The sequence below is a fragment of the Ranitomeya imitator genome, chromosome 2, assembly GCF_032444005.1.
Source record: "Ranitomeya imitator isolate aRanImi1 chromosome 2, aRanImi1.pri, whole genome shotgun sequence".
NCBI lineage: Eukaryota > Metazoa > Chordata > Amphibia > Anura > Dendrobatidae > Ranitomeya > Ranitomeya imitator.
The window spans coordinates 160,113,108-160,131,584 of NC_091283.1; the positions used below are offsets into that span (position 1 = coordinate 160,113,108).

General features: G+C 47.1%; 1 protein-coding gene across 1 annotated transcript in view; it reads left to right on the plus strand.

Annotated features, from left to right (window-relative positions):
* The window catches only part of CCDC180 (coiled-coil domain containing 180), a 91,780-nt gene extending 73,566 nt beyond the window's left edge, over window positions 1-18,214 (plus strand). The window contains exons 24-37 of the mRNA XM_069747651.1: window positions 1,320-1,418; window positions 2,019-2,105; window positions 2,193-2,380; window positions 4,218-4,288; window positions 4,964-5,081; window positions 5,382-5,456; window positions 5,692-5,758; window positions 6,318-6,459; window positions 6,543-6,703; window positions 7,910-8,047; window positions 16,961-17,072; window positions 17,146-17,251; window positions 17,635-17,779; window positions 17,931-18,214. Of these exons, the coding sequence (XP_069603752.1) occupies window positions 1,320-1,418; window positions 2,019-2,105; window positions 2,193-2,380; window positions 4,218-4,288; window positions 4,964-5,081; window positions 5,382-5,456; window positions 5,692-5,758; window positions 6,318-6,459; window positions 6,543-6,703; window positions 7,910-8,047; window positions 16,961-17,072; window positions 17,146-17,251; window positions 17,635-17,779; window positions 17,931-18,068 (1,647 nt within the window). The 3' untranslated portion in view covers window positions 18,069-18,214. The remainder of the gene's footprint in view (window positions 1-1,319; window positions 1,419-2,018; window positions 2,106-2,192; window positions 2,381-4,217; window positions 4,289-4,963; window positions 5,082-5,381; window positions 5,457-5,691; window positions 5,759-6,317; window positions 6,460-6,542; window positions 6,704-7,909; window positions 8,048-16,960; window positions 17,073-17,145; window positions 17,252-17,634; window positions 17,780-17,930) is intronic.
* The last annotated feature ends 263 nt before the right edge of the window (window positions 18,215-18,477 follow it).

An 18,477-nucleotide genomic window follows, 5' to 3' on the forward strand; every position in this document is an offset into this window, starting at 1 on the left:
GGGCTCCATTCCTGTCCCTAATGCTAGGGGCGTCCTAGCTATCCCTCCTCTCTTCTGATGGTGAAGATACCAGGGCCACATACCTTGCTTAACTCCTGAAACAGCCCTATATCTTTCCCCTCCCCCACCCAGGGAATTGGGGAGTAATAATGTATGAATATACACAAACCAGACTAGCAAGGAAGAACGTATAGCGATAAATGAAAATACCAAACATACAAATATGCACTCACAAACAACAGAGTGGAACACCGGGGAGAAAAGGAAGGAAAACCAAATAGGAGAGTATGAGGAATCACTTACAGTCAAAACACCAAGCAACAGTCACAGATCAACACTCCAAACCTCTACCAACAACCAACACCTCCACTCCACACCAGGCAGTATAAGACTAAGGGCTTGTTTCCATTTGCGAGAAACACGTCCGTGTCTCGCATGTGGAAGCGAAGCTCTGGTGCCGGCACTCCAAGGCGGAGCATGTGGCCGCATAGCAACACATGGAGCCGCACGCTCCGCTCCGAAGTGCCGGCACCAGAGCTTCGTTTCCACATGCGAGACACGGACGTGTTTCTCGCAAATGGAAACAAGCCCTAACACTGGCAAACCAGACTGCCAGAGGTGAGTATGTATAGGAGAGGGGAGTGGCCAACACTGCACAGCTGAGATCATCCAAGCAGGAAAACATCAAGCTGAACAGTTTAACCCCTGCACTGCAGACAGAAACCTGCACTGTTTAATATGAAGGAGAAGTGCTTCTAATCAGTGCAGTGAAATCAAACGCTGCTGTCTTCTGGCCTCTTTCTGTTGAGGTAAACCCGTGAGCACATCTGTGATAATTTCTCATGCAGATTTGTCTTGCCGATGCTGCGAGTGGCAGTGAGAATCAGATCGCAGGCTCCTATACAAACCTATAGGTGCGTGTGAAACATCACACTGCACTCTGAGGTCACCCGAGTGCAGTGCAATTCCCAAAGATGACAGCAATGCAATGAAGGAGCTGGAGAAATTAATTTCTCTGTCTCCTCCGCACCTGTGCTGCCATTCTTTCATGTGAGAGGATCAGAGCATGGACGCTCGGCTTACGCTCGCAGCAGAGCAGGATCCGAGTGTAATTACCATATCGCATCTGTCTTTCTCACAGCATCCAGCGTTACTCTGCCGCTTATGAGCAAAAGAAGAAATCTGAACTGGAGGAAAAATTTCTCTTTTTCATCTTTTATTTTTCTTTCCTGATTGGAATGTAACATTTCCCGTATCGATCGTTTTTCGTCTTTCTATTGGGATCTCTGCTTTGCAAACTCATTCTCTTATGTTTGTAGGTTGCAGACAGTAATTCGCAGTCTCAGCAAATCAACTCTCAGCTCGAACATCTCCGGAAGAAGACTGACGCCTGCGCGCATCCAAACATCGACAAAGAAGTGAGTTGTCTTTAGTTCAGCGGTCTGAGGTTGTTATTTAGGGATTTCTCTGTTTTTCTCATCATTGTGGGTCTCTGATGACCTACTTTCCCCCAAATGAAACATCTCAGAAATGGATTTTACAGTCTAATCTTTGAAACCTCCAGTGATCGTGAGTGGAGGTCAAACGTGCTCATTTCCATTCATTGTCTGTAAGACTGCCGGAAATAGAGCTATTGTATCCTACAGTCTCGTAGACAATGAATGGGACAGAGGTCGAGCATGCGCTCCCCTGCTCAGTCCAGATGGGACGCTGCAGAGCCTCATTCTCTGGTTTTCTGTCCCAGTGTACACAAAGTTATCCACACCCCTATGGATAAGGGTTGAACAGTGCTTGTTGAAATGCCCAATTTTCAGATGAGCTGGACTTTGGAGAGACGGTATTAATATCTGCTTTTCTTCGGCTCATGCGGGTGTATTATATTGTGGTATCCATCTGTATTCAGCTCATATACTCGTATAGGTGATGTAGAGCTACCATACCGGTGTCTGCACTCACTATGCAGGGAGAATACACCGGTCACCTGCATTAGTTGGTGACGCCTTTTTTTACGGTTTCAGGTGGTAAGCAGCGACAATCTCTATGCCTTCATGAAGACTGTAATGGAAGGAGTAACCAAGAGGAGCCGCTATCTGTCATGTCTGCTGGTGAGTGACCCGAATTATCAGTCAGGTGCCATACAGTCACCTATTCTATAACCGCACTCCCTCCTCCTGCCATCTACCAACCTGCAGGACCTTAACCCCGTTCTCCAAGAATCTCCCTTACAAGGTCCTATCGCCACGGCTTCTCGCTCAGATGTTGCATCAAGACAAGAAGGAAGGGTCACATTTGGGACCCCTGACAGCCTACTAAATCCAAGCAGGATTGGAAAACTAGCTCTGGATGATGCGGCAGTGGGAGTCATAAGGAACATCATGAAGTGAGTGTGCAAAAAGCACGACGACACTGAAAATAGTCGGGTGACGTGATCCTCCTATCTCACCAAATTCATCCCGTTCATTGCCACACAGCAGATCTGCCTCTTCTTTGTAACAATTGGTGGGTGTCTCATCAATCAGACCACCATCATCAAAACCATAGACACCCTTTAAGAAGTTGTATTTGTACACCCTATCCACAGAATACATGATAAATGGATGTTTACTTGTGGTGTGGCTTCTGAGACCCCTACGATTTTTAGAATGGTGGTCCCAGACTCTTTATTATACATTTTTATAGCGCCATTTATTCCATGGCGCTTTACATGTGAAAAGGTGGCAAATATAGACAAATACATTAAACATGAGCAAAAAACAAGGCACACGGGTACATAAGGAGGGAGGACCCTGCCCGCGAGGGCTCACAGTCTGCAGGGGATGGGTGAGGATATACTCGGAGAGGGTAGAGCTGGTTGTGTGGTGGTTGAGTAGGTTGAGGATCACTGCAGGCTTGTCAGAAGAGGCGAGTCTTCAGGTTCTTTTTGAAGGTTTCCGTGGTAGGCGAGAGTCGGATGTGTTGTGTTAGAGAGTTCCAGAGTATGGGGGAAGCACGGGAGAAGTCTTGTACGTGGTTGTGGGAAGAAGAGATGAGAGGGGAGTAGAGGAGGAGGTCTTGAGATGATCGGAAGTTGCGTGTAGGTAAGTACCGGGAGACCATGTCGCAGATGTATGGAGTTGACTGGTTGTGGATGGCTTTGTATGTAATAGTAAGGATTTTGAACTGGATTCTCTGGGCGATGGGAATCCAGTGAAACGCTTGGCATAGGGGAGAGGCTGTGGAGTAGCAGGGAGACAGATTAGTCGGGCAGCAGAGTGTAGGATGGATTGGAGTGGTGTTAGAGGGGAGGCCAGAGAGTAGGAGGTTGCAGTAGTCAAGGCAGGAGATGATAAGGGCGTTCACTAGTGTTTTTGTGGTGTCGTGGTCAAGGAATGTGCGGATCCGGGAAATATTTTTGAGTTTGAGACGGCAGGAGGAGGCAAGGGCTTGGATATGTGACTTGAAAGAGAGGGCAGAGTCGAGGATCACCCAGAGGCACCGGGCGTGTGGGACCGGCAAAAGTGAGCAGCCATTGACATTGATGGATAGGTCTGGTGGAGGGATAGAGTGAGATAGAGGAAAGATGATGAATTCTGTTTTGTCCATGTTTAGTTTTAGAAAGCGAGCAGAAAAGAAGGCCGAGATAGCAGAAAGACAGTGTGGGATTTTGGTAAGTAAGGAGGTGAGGTCAGGTCCGGATAGGTAGATCTGCGTGTCATCGGCGTAGAGATGGTACTGCATACCATGGGATTCTATGAGCTGTCCCAGGTCGAAGGTGTAGATGGAGAAGAGTAGGGGTCTTAGAACTGAGCCTTGAGGAACACCGAGAAACAGGGGGCGAGATGAGGAGGTGGTGTGGGAGAGGGAGACCCTGAATGTCCGGTCTGTTAGATATGATGAGATCCAGGATAGGGCCAAGTCTGTGATGCCAAGAGATGAGAGGATCTGTAACAGGAGGGAGTGGTCCACAGTGTCAAAGGCAGAAGATAGGTCCACACAGGACTCTTGGGTGAATACAGCAGATGTGAACATGCGCCACCACCAAGCCTGTAACAATGAAGTCTAATGGTCACACATGCTCACTCCTACTCCAGTTACCCCAGGTACTTTGGGACCTCCTTTTTGTGACCAGTGGAGGTCCCAATGGTCAGACCCCCATCCATCATACAATTTTCATGTAAGTAGACGATAAATGTTGTTCATGAGACAATTTCTTTAATGGTTTTCTTTTTATACAATAGGACACAAAGAATATGTGGAGAAGCAGAAAAAGAGCTGGACGAAGGGAACCCATGGCAGTCTACTGCGGCAGGTCGGGAATTATCTAATATATAATTGCCTAGAATACTACTTCCTGCAATTTGTGCCAACTTCCTGTCCGGAGCTAATGTCCGGAGCTAATGTCCGGAGATAAGTGACGTCAACATTGTCCAGTGTCTGATTGGTTGCCGCCTGCTGCGAGCGACCAATCAGAAACGTGCCGTACTGTGACACACTCCGCCCGCCATTTTGGTGTGATTTTTGAATTTTTACCTCACAGCAAGTTTCTACTGCGTGGAGGCGGGCCCAGTGACGTTGCTCTTCAAGCTCCTGCTGAATTTCGTCAAAAAAATGATAATACCATTTACCAAAACTATATATATTTAGTTGTGAAGTGGTTCAGTGACATTTTCACACCAATTTTGAACTTTTGTTTGGTGTTTTCTCCATATACTGCCTATTATTTTTGTTCTTTCTTACTATTATTTATTAATTGTAGTATTCTTACATTTGAATAAATAAAGTAAATATGTATTCTAGACTCCCGATTCTTTAGAATCGGGCTGCCATCTAGTAACTATATAAGACTGTAAGATCTATTCCCATATGGCGGTAATATTAGAGGAGAAAACCACACCACTGCCGCAGTCACAGAACTTGCTGTTTTCTGTACGACGCTGATTTCTAGATAATGACGTTTCTCAGTATGAATATGTTGTTGTTCCAGGGTCACATCAGCATCCACCCGTAGCCCCGCACCCTCCATTACGGCCCAGCAATGGAAATAAAAAGAAGGCCAGCTCTGCTGATGGGGAAAGCGTCCAGGTCAAGTTCTCATCTCCCAGGTATTGTTACCTAAAGTCATCTATACCAGACGATCACTCGGCTTTACAGGCTGCACAAAGGCGTTTTTTTATGATGTTTTTATTGCTGCAATGCACTTTAAAAGAAAAAATAAACTATTTTGCATATAGCCAAGGTTGATAAAATTCAAGCATTTTGTGTATACCGCTCCTATGCAGACCTATGTGTTTCTTGTTGTCTGATCCTATAGTGATAGTTTCATAAGACCTGACTATATAGTCAGACTATACATAAATAGGGACCATGTTTCATTTCTTTATTTTTTTCCCTACCTCCCATAGTCTTCGTAAGCTGGTGAAGCCGACGAGGTTTGACAAGAAATACCAGGTTTTTGGAGAAAAGAAAGAGGAATCAGAGTAAGATAAAGGCCTCACATCACCACGTGGTTCTGCCATGATTTGTGTCTTTGCTTTTTCTTGAAGAAGCAGATGTATAGGTGCCTATGTAGCGCCAACATATTCCTCAGCATTGCTCCAAGGTGGTCCTCAGATAGTTACTACTAATGAGGCCTCCAATCTTTTTATCTCTGTGTCTAGGGGCAATAATATAGTTTTGAATTCTGTACTGATTATTTCTGTCTTTTTTATTCAGAAACTTTATGGGCATCCTGACTTCTATTCTCTGGGAGAGCAACGATCACCTGCTGTATTTGGCAGAGGTAACATCTGGGGAGCGTGGCTGCCTTGGGGCTCTTGGCATCTTCTCTTGTTCGATTCTTGGCATCTTTCTTCTCTTGTTCCATGAATGCCCAAGAACCGCCCTGTTCTAACATTTATGACATATCCTACGGATACATCAAAAATGTCTAGTGGGATAATTTAGTATGAGTATACGCCTACTGGAGGCAGACACTCAGTATTGGAAAATTGCGTCAGGGTATCTGCCACTAGTAGGTGGATTCTCCCGAAAATGATGCACATCAGAGTGCATGCTCGCTCTGTCAGCACCATTACAGTCTATGACCCCATCGGCGCATGCGTCCAGACCCCTTTTTGATGGGATTTCAGATGTATTCCCCTATGGAGACACAGAACGCAATGTGAAATGATTATTTACTGAGTTTTGTATGGTGCATATTTAAAAAAAAAAAAAAATGCACGTAACTTATTTTGCTTAATGGGTTCAGAAAATCTGCAACACCAAAAACTCATCGTGGGATTGTATCTCTAATGCGACACCTCGGTGACGCCATTATTCTGTCCCATCTGTGACTGCAGGAATTCTATAAGAAGGAGCGCCGCCCTATAGCCCGGCGGGACTTACTGCAGGAAACATTTGAAGACTGCGCTGACACTTTGGTCGCCAAGCTTCAGTCCTATGAGAAGCAAGCCCTGGAGTATCACAATAACTGTGTGCTTGGTAATCGCCTCCTCGTGCCAGTAGTTGCATTGTCTCTTGAGGGTGCAGTAACACATTAGTAGTTACTCGTCCTGTAATTTCAGAGCTCCGAGAGCAGCTGGAGCAGCTGGAGAAGTGGATGAGCCACGTGCCGCCACTTGTAATTATGAGCCTGAGGGAAGAAAACTTCAGCTTCATGCAAAACTCGACTAACGACACTCGTCTGCTCTTCATGAAAGAGCTCAACCAGAGCAACCAGACTAAGGTATCCTCACTCTCTGCCTCCACCAGTCAGACTAAGGTATCCTCACTCTCTGCCTCCACCAGTCAGACTAAGGTATCCTCACTCTCTGCCTCCACCAGTCAGACTAAGGTACTCTCACTCTCTGCCTCCACTAGTCAGACCAAGGTATCCTCACTCTCTGCCTCCACCAGTCAGACTAAGGTATCCTCACTCTCTGCCTCCACCAGTCAGACTAAGGTATCCTCACTCTCTACCTCAACCAGTCAGACCAAGGTATCCTCACTCTCTGCCTCCACCAGTCAGACTAAGGTACGCTCACTCTCTGCCTCCACCAGTCAAACCAAGGTATCCTCACTCTCTGCCTCCACCAGTCAGACCAAGGTATCCTCACTCTCTGCCTCCACCAGTCAGACCAAGGTACCCTCTCTCTCTGCCTCCACCAGTCAGACCAAGGTATCCTCAGTCTCTGCCTCCACCAGTCAGACCAAGGTACCCTCACTCTCTGCCTCCACCAGACTAAGGTATGCTCACTGTGTATCAGGAAAAACCGATGGGGCCAAGAACCACCCAGGCATATACCACCACGACTGAGAATAAGGCAAATCCACATCAAAAATCACTTATGCCCACTCAAAGATATGTAATATTGCTTGCATATGCAACAAACCACTAATACATGTCAATTATAAAGTATCATAAATAGCTCAATCCATCATATAAATCATGGGATACCAATAACACATACTAGTGATAAATATAGACTACTGCCAAGATATAAGCAGAGCAAGACAATAGCTCAATAGTACCTATATCCCCAAAGAATGCTTACCCTAAGGCATAGCAGAGCTAATAAATGGTGGCACAACGGTATAATACCTTCCAAATGATCACCCAATAAAGAGGTTAAAATGCACCATTAAGGCTCATACGATACCTGCAGTCATAGTGCAACCCTGGGTGGTGGTCCCGTAGCGCACCTCGACGCGCGTTTCACTGCCCCTGCACTTTCGTCACTCTCTGCATCCACCAGTAAGCACTGCCGGACATGATTTATTTTGTGCTCACACCAATAGATAATTTGCTTATCACTGGGGGTCTGACTGCTGGAACCAACAACTGATCATGTGAACGAATGTCTACAATGACCCGATTAAATAAATCTGAATGGCTGAAAAGGGCAGAATGACAATTGAGGGGTATGCAATGACAAAATCTGTTGTCTTCCAGGAAGACCTGAAGAATCTGCTGAGGCCTAGTCTAGGCCATCCTGATAACTCCCAGACTTTACAGCAGATCTGCCAACAAGAAGGGCAAAGGCAGAGGGAAGAGCGAGAGCAGATCGATCTCAATGCCAAGCACTTAAAGGTAGGAGAATTGTAAGGCTATGTGCATACGTTGTGGATTTTGCTGCGGATCGGCAGCGTATTGGCCACTGCGGATTTGCAGCAGTTTTCCATGCATTGTACAGTACCATGTAAACGTATGGAAAACGAAATCCGCAGTGCACATGCTGCAGAAAATACAGCGCGGAAACGCTGCATTGTATTTTCCGCAGCATGTCAATTCTTTGTGCAGATTCCGCAGCGGTTTACACCTGTTCCATAATAAGAATCCGCTGGTGTAAAACCGCAGGTGGAATCCGCACAAAAGCCACAGTAAATCCACAGATAACCCGCAGTGCTTTTTACCTGCGGATTTTGCAAAAACAGTGCGGAAAAATCCGCACACGAATCCGCAACGTGTGCACATAGCCTTAAAGTGTGAATACCGCCATGAGTTTCCTGACTGCAGCATCCCTAGTGATCCGAGTGTCATCTTTTATAGTTTTTGTCATGAAAATATATATTGAAAAAATGGTGCATTTTCATGAACCGCTTTTGACAGCGCAGTCAAAATGCATAAAAAAATCTGAATAAACTTCATGAATTTTATCTTGATGGCCATCTTTTATAGGTGTAGCACGTTAAAAAAAAAAAAAACGAAAAAATGTGCAAAACTGTAGCATTTTGTGGTAAAACGTGCAGTTTTTTACTTGCCGTTTTTGATTATTTCTTGAATCCTATAAATGCATCCTAGCATTACCCTACATAGAGCTGCCGTGACTCATGTGTCAGGAGTTTTATAGCATATTTTATATGTCCCTTTATCATCTCATTAAATGGGATGACAACCTGTGGGATAGATATAGATATATATATGTATATATAATATATATACTATATAATTGTCTAAGGGTCACTTCCGTCTGTCTGTCTGTCCCGGAAATCCCGCGTCGCTGATTGGTCGCGGGCTGAAGGCTGCGACCAATCAGCGACGAGCACAGTCCGGCCGAGAATTAGTCCCTCCCTACTCCCCAGCCGTCAGTGCCTGCTCCATACTCCTCTCCAGTCAGCGCTCACACAGGGTTAATGGCAGCGTTAACGAACCGCGTTATGCCGCGGTGTAACGCAGTCCGTTAACGCTGCTCTTAACCCTGTGTGACCAACTTTTTACTATTGATGCTGCCTATGCAGCTCCGGTGACTGCTCCATGCATTGCGATCTCGCGAGATGATGACGTGTGGTCTCGCGAGACTGCTACGTCATCATCTCATGAGACCGCAATGCACTCTTGGGACCGGAGCGTCGCGAGGAGCATCGGTAAACGCCTTGCCTGGATCCGGGGGGGGGGGGGGGTCGACGGAGGGCGAGTATATAACTATTTTTTATTTTAATTCTTTTTTAACAGGGATATGATGCCCACATTGCTATATACTACGTGGGCTGTGCTATATACTACGTCGGCTATGCAATATACTGCGTGGCTGTGCTATACACTACGTGGGCTGTGCAATATACTACGTGGGCTGCGCAATATACTACATGGGCTGCGCAATATACTACGTGGCTGTGCAATATACTATGTGGCTGTGCAATATACTATGTGGCTGTGCAATATACTATGTGGCTGTGCAATATACTACGTGGCTGTGCAATATACTACGTGGCTGTGCAATATACTATGTGGCTGTGCAATATACTATGTGGCTGTGCAATATACTATGTGGCTGTGCAATATACTACGTGGCTGTGCTATACACTACGAGGGCTGTGTTATATACTATGTGGGCTGTGCAATATACTATGTGGCTGTGCAATATACTATGTGGCTGTGCAATGTACTATGTGGCTGTGCAATATACTATGTGGCTGTGCAATATACTATGTGGCTGTGCAATGTACTATGTGGCTGTGCAATATACTATGTGGCTGTGCAATATACTATGTAGCTGTGCAATATACTATATGGCTGTGTTATAGACTACGTGGCTGTGCAATATACTACGTGGCTGTGCTATATACAACGTGGGCTGTGTTATACACTACGTGGGCTGTGTTATACACTACGTGGGCTGTGTTATACACTACGTGGGCTGTGTTATATACTGCGTGCGTGGGCTGTTATATACTACATGAGCTGTGTTATATGCTACGTGGGCTGTTATAAACTGCGTGGCTGTGTTATATGCTATGTGGGCTGTTATACACTCCGTGGGCTGTGCTATGTACTACGTGGCTGTGCAATATACTACGTGGCTGTGCTATTTACTACGTGGGCTGTGCTATTTACTACGTGGCTGTGCTATATACTATGTGGCCGGCCACGAACAATCAGCGACATGCGCAGTCCGGCCGTGAATTGGCGTGGGATTTGAACCATGTTTCGCTAATTGGTCACGCCCGGCCGGCCGAATCCTGTGTATTCAATGTATTATTTGGAAATATTCATAAATAAAGTACATACATATTCTAGAATACCAGATGCGTTAGAATCGGGCTACCATCTATTATGTGTGTATATATATATATATATATATATATATATATATATATATATATATATATATATATATATGTATATATGTATATATATATATTTCTCCATCGTCTCATTGGGGGACACAGGACTGTGGGTGTATGCTACTGCCGCCAGGAGGATGACACTAAGTAGGTATAAAAAAAAAAGTTAGCTCCTCCTCCATAGTATACACCTTGCCACTGGCCCTGACAGCTCCAGTTTATGCTTAGTGTCCGTAGGAGGCACATCTCTGGGTTTTCCCAGATGCTTTTTTCTCTTTCTCTGAAGATAAGACAGGGGCGACGGACCCTTTTGAAGGGGTCCGATCTCCCCAAACCAACAACGGGCGAGCACGTGGAGTGTCGCCTCCACGTATCCTCTCCCGCGACGTGGGATTTTTTTGCCGAACTAAGAACCTGACCACCCTGAGGTAACGGAACCCTAGGTTGTACAGGCATTCATTCCTTGTCCGTGCAGCCTCCACTTCATCACCAATGCACGGCTACGGTGTTTAAAGGAGGCAGACGGTCCCTCTCCTCGCCTTCTGAAGGGTTTAAGGAGTTAGGGTGCCTGCACCATCTTTTTTATATATGTATATATATATATTTATATGTGGATTTTTTTGGTCTAACCTCATCCGCTGTCAGAGGGCTGCACAGGGGGCTCCTGCTTCATCGCGCATTCTGCTGGTACTGCACAGGTGGCGACTATTATCCGGCGCTGTGCGGGTTTCCAGCGTTATTCCCCACAAGCAAACTTCAGCAGGGGCATGGGCGGAAGTCCCGCCCCTTTTTTCGGCGGTTTCCTGTTCTCTAGGCAGCCTGAGGCATTATGGATCTTGTAGTCTGAGCATGGGCGGAAGTCCCGCCCCCTTTTCGGCGGCTTCCGGTTTTTCTGTACAGCCTGTGGCATTATGGGTCTTGTAGTCTGGGGGAAGTCCCGCCTCCATCGGCGGCAGTTTACTTCCGGTTTCGAGCACCCAGCTTTCCCGGGAGAGCAGGGGAAGGAGTGAAATCTAGTTCCCTGCTTCGGCCTAAACCGGGTCCATGCGCGGTAACTCCTCCCACTTTCTTCAGGCATCCGCCCTATAATTTAGTATATATGTGTGATTTGCACAGGAGACATGGTTCAGTGTTTGAGAGCATACGGGGACACAGGACTGGGGTGAGTGCTACTTCCCTCAGCCTGACAACAGTATTTGTTCTAGACCTAGTAGCTCATAAGGAGATACGGAGCATAGCGGCTTTAGAGTCATCATGTCTAGAAACCCTAAGACTCACTCAGTTCTGTATTTCTCATGCATTACCTGTCGGTCTGCTTTTCCGCATGCGCAAAGTAACCATCTTTGTGAGGCTTGTGATTCCGAGCGCGTGCAGGAGCCCCCGTCTGCTACCCTGCCTGTTACCCCGCCGGCTATCCTGCCGGGTGTGCCTGTACCTGGGTCGGCAGTGTCTCCCCCTGAGTGGGTCATATCATTAACGCAGTCTATGGCGTCTCTAACAAAGGCGGTTGAGTCCCTTCAAGCCCCTGTCAGGGACATTCATCCGCCTGTTTTGGAAAGATCCTCCGATTTTCAGGATCCTCCGGCCTGCAGGAGCCGTACTCCCTCTAGGCAGACACAGGGGAAACGATCCCACACAGCGTCTCCCGATCCGTCAGGTGCATCAGCATCTTTGAATCCCGTCTCTCGATCTTCCTCTCCTGCGGAATTGAGTGAACATGGTTCGGACTATGACTCAGAGGGGTCTTTTGATTTAGAAGCTCCTGGTTATCAGGAATCTGTTGACAGTCTCATTGAGGCCGTTAACCAGACTTTGGGAGTAGAGAATGTGGCCACCTTACCTTCTGGTCATAAGGTGTCCTTTAAGAAATTCAAGCAACCTCATAGGGTGTTTTCTACTCATCCTGAGTTTGAGGATTTAGTCCAACGTCACATGGAGCGACCAGATAAGCGTTTCTTAGGCCAGAAGGCCCTAGGTGCAAGGTATCCGTTCGCTCCAGAGCTTTGTAAAAAGTGGGCAGAATCCCCTTCAGTGGATCCTCCCGTGTCCCGTTTGGCCTCTAGTACGTTGCTGTCTCTTCCTAATGGGTCGTCTATTAAGGATCCGACTGATCGGCTCCTAGAGAGTCTAGCTCGGTCTCTGTTTGAGGCTTCAGGGTCAGCCCTCGCGCCGTCTTTTGCGGCCACATGGGTTGCCAAAGCTATGATAGCTTGGTCAGAGTCCGTAACTAAGGCTCTTCAGGATAAGGGGTTTCCTGTAGAGGTGATAGAGATGTCAAATCAGATATCTTTAGCAGGAAATTATCTGATTAATGCATCCTTGGATGCGGCAAATTGTTCAGCATTGGCTGCGGCAAATGCTATTGCTATCAGAAGGGCCCTATGGCTAAGAAATTGGCGGGCGGACTCTACTTCAAAAAAGTCCCTTACATCCCTCCCTTATCAAGGTGTCCGTCTTTTTGGCGAAAAACTGGATCAGCTTATATCTGATACCACGGGAGGTAAAAGTAATTTCCTTCCTCAACAAAAGGTTAAGCAACCTTTTCGTCGCCAATTTCAAGCAAGATTTAAATCCTTTCGTAACTCCCGGTGGTCTGCGGCACCAAGCGCAGGTCCCCCAAGTCGGCCTGTCCAAGACAGGGAGCACCAGGTCTCCTATAGGGCCAATCCATTGGCAAGAATGCGGTATCAACCATCAAGATCTAGGGGATCTAGATATCCTCGATCTTCGGCTAAATGACTGGAGGCAGCCTCTCGTCGCTTTCAACAGGGTAGGCGGTCGCCTACTACTGTTCCATCAGTCCTGGCTGTCAGTTGTTCAAGACAGATGGGTAAGAGACCTGGTGGTTTCAGGGTACAAAATAGAGTTTTCCTATCTCCCTCCAGGCCGGTTTTTTCCATCCAGTCTTCCCAGTTCAAAAACCCGTCTAAGAGCTTTATTCAGAGCAGTCGAGTCTCTTCAGTCCAACGGGGTCATTGTCCCTGTTCCAAAGGAAGAAAGGTTCAAAGGGTTTTATTCAAATCTGTTTACGGTTCCCAAAAAGAATGGGACCGTGAGACCCATTCTGGACCTAAAGTGTCTAAACAAATTCATCAGCACTCGTCGCTTCCGTATGGAATCTCTCCGCTCGGTCATTGCGGCTATGGAAAGGGGAGAATTCCTGGCTTCCATAGATATTCAAGACGCCTATCTGCACGTTCCTATATTTCCTCCTCATCAAAAATTTCTACGGTTTTCCATAGGCGAGCGACACTTCCAATTCACTGCATTACCTTTCGGGCTCGCCACTGCTCCCAGGGTGTTCACGAAGGTGATGGCAACAATGGTGTCAATCCTGCACTCTCGAGGCATAGTCATTCTGCCTTACTTAGACGATCTCTTAGTCAAAGGACCAACTTTTCAGGCATGCAGGGACAACGTCAACATCTCTTTGGACACCCTAGCTCGTCTAGGGTGGCTGGTCAATTTAAAGAAGTCATCTCTAGTACCATCTCGGAAGATCTCTCTTTTAGGGATGATCTTCGACACCTCTCGGGGGCTAACTATTTTACCCCAGGACAAGGTGCTTTGTCTCCGGCAGGAGGTAAAAATTCTTCGGCAGCCGAGTTTCCATTCAATCCGGTTCTGCATGAAGGTCTTGGGCAGGATGGTAGCAGCTATAGAAGCGGTTCCATTCGCCCAATTCCATCTTCGTCCACTCCAACAGGCACTTCTGTCAGCCTGGGACAGGAGTCCTTTGTCTCTCAACCTCAGGTGTCGTCTGTCTCCTGGGGTCAGGCAATCCCTGATATGGTGGATGAGGAGTTCCTCCCTACTTCAGGGGAAAGCCTTTCCTCCAGTTCATTGGCTGGTAGTCACTACGAACGCCAGCCTTCTCGGTTGGGGAGCAGTGTTTCTCCAGCACACGGTTCAGGGTCGTTGGTCCCCAAGGGAATCAACCCTTCCAATCAATCTGTTGGAGATAAGGGCAATTTGGCTGGCCTTGCAGCACTTTCACCATCTTCTGGCGGGTCGCCCGGTGCGGATCCAATCGGACAATGCCACGGCCATGGCCTACGTAAATCATCAGGGGGGCACTCGCAGCAGATCAGCCATGCGCGAGGTAGGACAAGTCTTCCGCTGGGCCGAGAACAATCACTCTGTGATCTCGGCAGTTTACATCCCGGGCAAGGAGAACTGGGCAGCAGACTTTCTGAGCCGACAGGGTCTTGCGCCCGGGGAATGGTCTCTTCACCCCGATGTTTTTCGGCAGATATGTCTATGCTGGGGAATCCCGGACGTGGATCTAATGGCCACCGGGTCGAATACCAAAGTACCCAGGTTCGTTGCACGGTTTCGAGATCCAGGAGCAATTGCCGTAGACGCACTAGTCCTATCTTGGAACCAATTTCGTCTTCCATATCTGTTTCCCCCTCTGGCGCTGCTTCCAAAGGTCGTCAGGAAGATCAAGTTAGAGGGAGTTCCGGCAATTCTAGTCGCCCCAGATTGGCCTCGGAGGTCATGGTACGCAGACCTAGTTCAGCTGATCGTCGGGGTTCCTTGGCAGCTACCAATGCAGCCAGATCTTCTGTCGCAGGGGCCGATATTCCACCAGAACTTAGAGGCCCTGCGTTTGACGGCTTGGCCGTTGAATCCTGGATTCTGACCCAGGCCGGTTTTTCTCAGAAAGTAGCCTCAACTATGGTTAATGCTCGAAAGACAGCTTCAGCACGCACTTACCACCACACCTGGAAAGTCTTTCTCTCATGGTGCAGGAAGAAGGGTCTTCCTCCTCTTCGGTTTTCCATTCCTAATGTCCTAGCTTTTCTCCAATCTGGTCTAGACTCAGGTCTCGCTCCAAGTACCCTTAGGAGGCAAATATCCGCCTTATCGGTTCTTTTCCAGCGCAGGATCGCTACCAATCTGCAAGTAAAAACTTTTTTGCAGGGAGTCTCTCATATAGTCCCTCCTTACAAAGCTCCGATAGAAGCTTGGGACCTTAATTTGGTCTTGAGTGCTCTTCAGGAACCTCCATTTGAGCCCCTCCAAGATGTTCCTTTAAGGTACCTTTCTTGGAAGGTTTTGTTTCTGGTAGCTATAACATCCATTAGGCGGGTATCGGAATTAGCGGCCTTGTCCTGTCAGGCGCCGTTTCTACAATTTCATCAGGATAAGGTGGTGCTGAGACCAGCACCTTCCTTTTTGCCAAAAGTAGTCTCCTCATTCCACATTAATGAGGACATTGTCTTGCCTTCTTTTTGTCCTGCGCCTACACACCGGGTGGAAAAAGCTCTCCATACTCTAGATTTGGTGAGAGCTCTGAGAAGATACGTTTCTCGGACCGCTTCTTTTCGAAAGACGGATGTTCTGTTCGTTCTTCCTGCGGGTCATAAAAAGGGACTCGCAGCCTCTAGATCGACCTTAGCCAGATGGATAAGAACCACTATTCAGGAGGCCTACTGTATCAAGGGTGCAGCCATCCCGGCTGGGATCAGGGCACACTCTACTCGGGCGGTAGGGGCTTCCTGGGCGCTTCGGCACCAAGCTTCAGCAGAGCAGGTTTGCAAAGCGGCCACTTGGTCCAGCCTGCACACTTTCTCTAAACATTATAATATCCACACTCAGGCCTCTGCTGATGCAAGTTTGGGAAGGAAAATTCTTCAGGCTGCGGTATCGCACCTATAGGCGGTAAGTGCCTAGGGTTTTTTTTCCAGTGAGTCTTCTTCCCACCCTGGGACTGCTTTGGGACATCCCACAGTCCTGTGTCCCCCAATGAGACGATGGAGAAACAGGGATTTTTGTGTTACTCACCATAAAATCCTTTTCTCCGAGTTGTTCATTGGGGGGACACAGCTCCCTCCCTATTCATTTTATTTGTCTATGGGGTTGTTCAGACTGTAGTATTATTCTAGACATGTTGTCTTTGCTCTAATGCTGTTTTGCTTTCTCTATCTCCTACTGCTTGTGCACCAAACTGGAGCTGTCAGGGCCAGTGGCAAGGTGTATACTATGGAGGAGGAGCTAACTTTTTTTTTTATACCTACTTAGTGTCAGCCTCCTGGCGGCAGTAGCATACACCCACAGTCCTGTGTCCCCCAATGAACAACTCGGAGAAAAGGATTTTACGGTGGGTAACACAAAAATCCCTGTTTTTATTTTTTTTTTTTTTTGCTTAATGTATTTTAAAAGCATTTTTTTGCATTTGGGTTTCATTAAACAAACACAAGTTTGTTGCTGGCTGCAGAATGAGTTGACTGAGCATCCATCAGTGAGCTCGTTCTGAGGGTCTGAAAGGTTCCAACTTTTTGTCTTGTTTTTTCTACCTCCACTTCTCTGATTTATGACCACAGAACACATCAAAGTTGAATATGCAAATAGACTGTAGAAAATAAACTGTGCAAAATTTTTATTAAAACCCAATTGCAGAAATTATTATTAGCCTCGTTGTTACCTCTCACAGGAATGCGTTTTGGAGAGTATTCAGCATTTTGTCAACTCTCTGGCTGCCATCGCTGAGCATATGCTGCTGGAATTGGACGAAGCACTTACTGTGGATGACGTGTTACCTGCCAGTAAGTGTCAAGCATCAATTATCCATATACTGCATTACACCATAGTGATCAATGTAACTCTGATCATCTGCAGGGACCGAGATCCCAAAAGAGAAGCTTTCCACACTGATCAGACGCAAGCAAACCGGCCGTCCATTAGAAGACGCAGAGTACCGGCCTCTGATTGAGCGCGGCTCCAGGTAAGGATGAACTACAGGGGGCGCACGGCAGAAATCCATTCACTCTTACATACATAATGATGGCGGTCCGCTCTAATCACACGAATGGAGATTCTTTCGTGATTGGAGCTGTAGTGATCACGTGCGACCATGGCTCCATTCACTGGGTATAGAAATGGTGGTTGCACGTACTCACTACTGCTCCAGCAGTCAGATCCCAGCGATCATACATTTATCCCATATCATATGGATAGCTTATATATGATTTAATATAGGGTATTTAAACACAGAGTCGTTTTGCTGAGTTTTCGGAGCAGAAACTCTCCAAGTCCTCCTCAAAAACATTGACTGTGTGCATATAGGGTGGTTAGGAAAGACTAAGCTCTGAGTTTTCTGTCCCTCAGGGTTTGGCCGGGGATCTCCCTCAAGGACTCTGCCCATACAAAGATTAGCAATAACACCGGGAGCCCGGAAACGGCATCAGTAACCACCGCCAAGACCACCTTAGGTCACATCTCCACAGTAGAAGCCCGGGATGCTGCTTACAAGGTAATGGTGTAACTATCATATAATCGGATGGAAGAAATTAAAGGGATATAAAAGGGTTGGAAATTTGAGAACCTAATAATATAATCGCAACACACTTGGCGGTACGTTACACTCATTTCAAAATCGTGAATCTACAATTATTGCACTTTAGAAATTTCTACAAGATGCAGAATCGGCCCTGACTGACATCGAAGAGGAGAGGACGCAGCAACATCGGGCAGCGCAGCGCTGGGAACAATGGTGGAGCCAGTCTGTCCTAAAGATAAAAGAGCTTTATCCAGCAAACTGATTACAGATTCACATTGGGACACATTATAATTGACAGGGAGAGGGTTGGGTATAATGAAATCTGAATATGATAATCATTTATCAGAAGCAAATTCTGCTGCTATGTAACTGCACAATTAAAAATAAAATTTATTGCAAACATGAAAATGGTTCTTTTCACTGCAACGGATCCCTCTGCCTGCCCCAGACTGGTCTGCCTGTCTATGTTTGCCACGGTCCCTCTCTGCCTGCCTCAGCCCCCTCTGCTTTTCGTAGTCCCATCTCCCTGCCCCAGTCTGGTCTGCCTGTCTCTGTTTGCCACGGTCCCCCTCTGCTTCTGGTGGTTCCCTCTGCCTGTCTCAGTCTGGTCTGCCTGCCTCAGCCCCCTCTGCTTTTGGTGGTTCCCGCTGCCTGCCCCAGTCTGGTCTGCC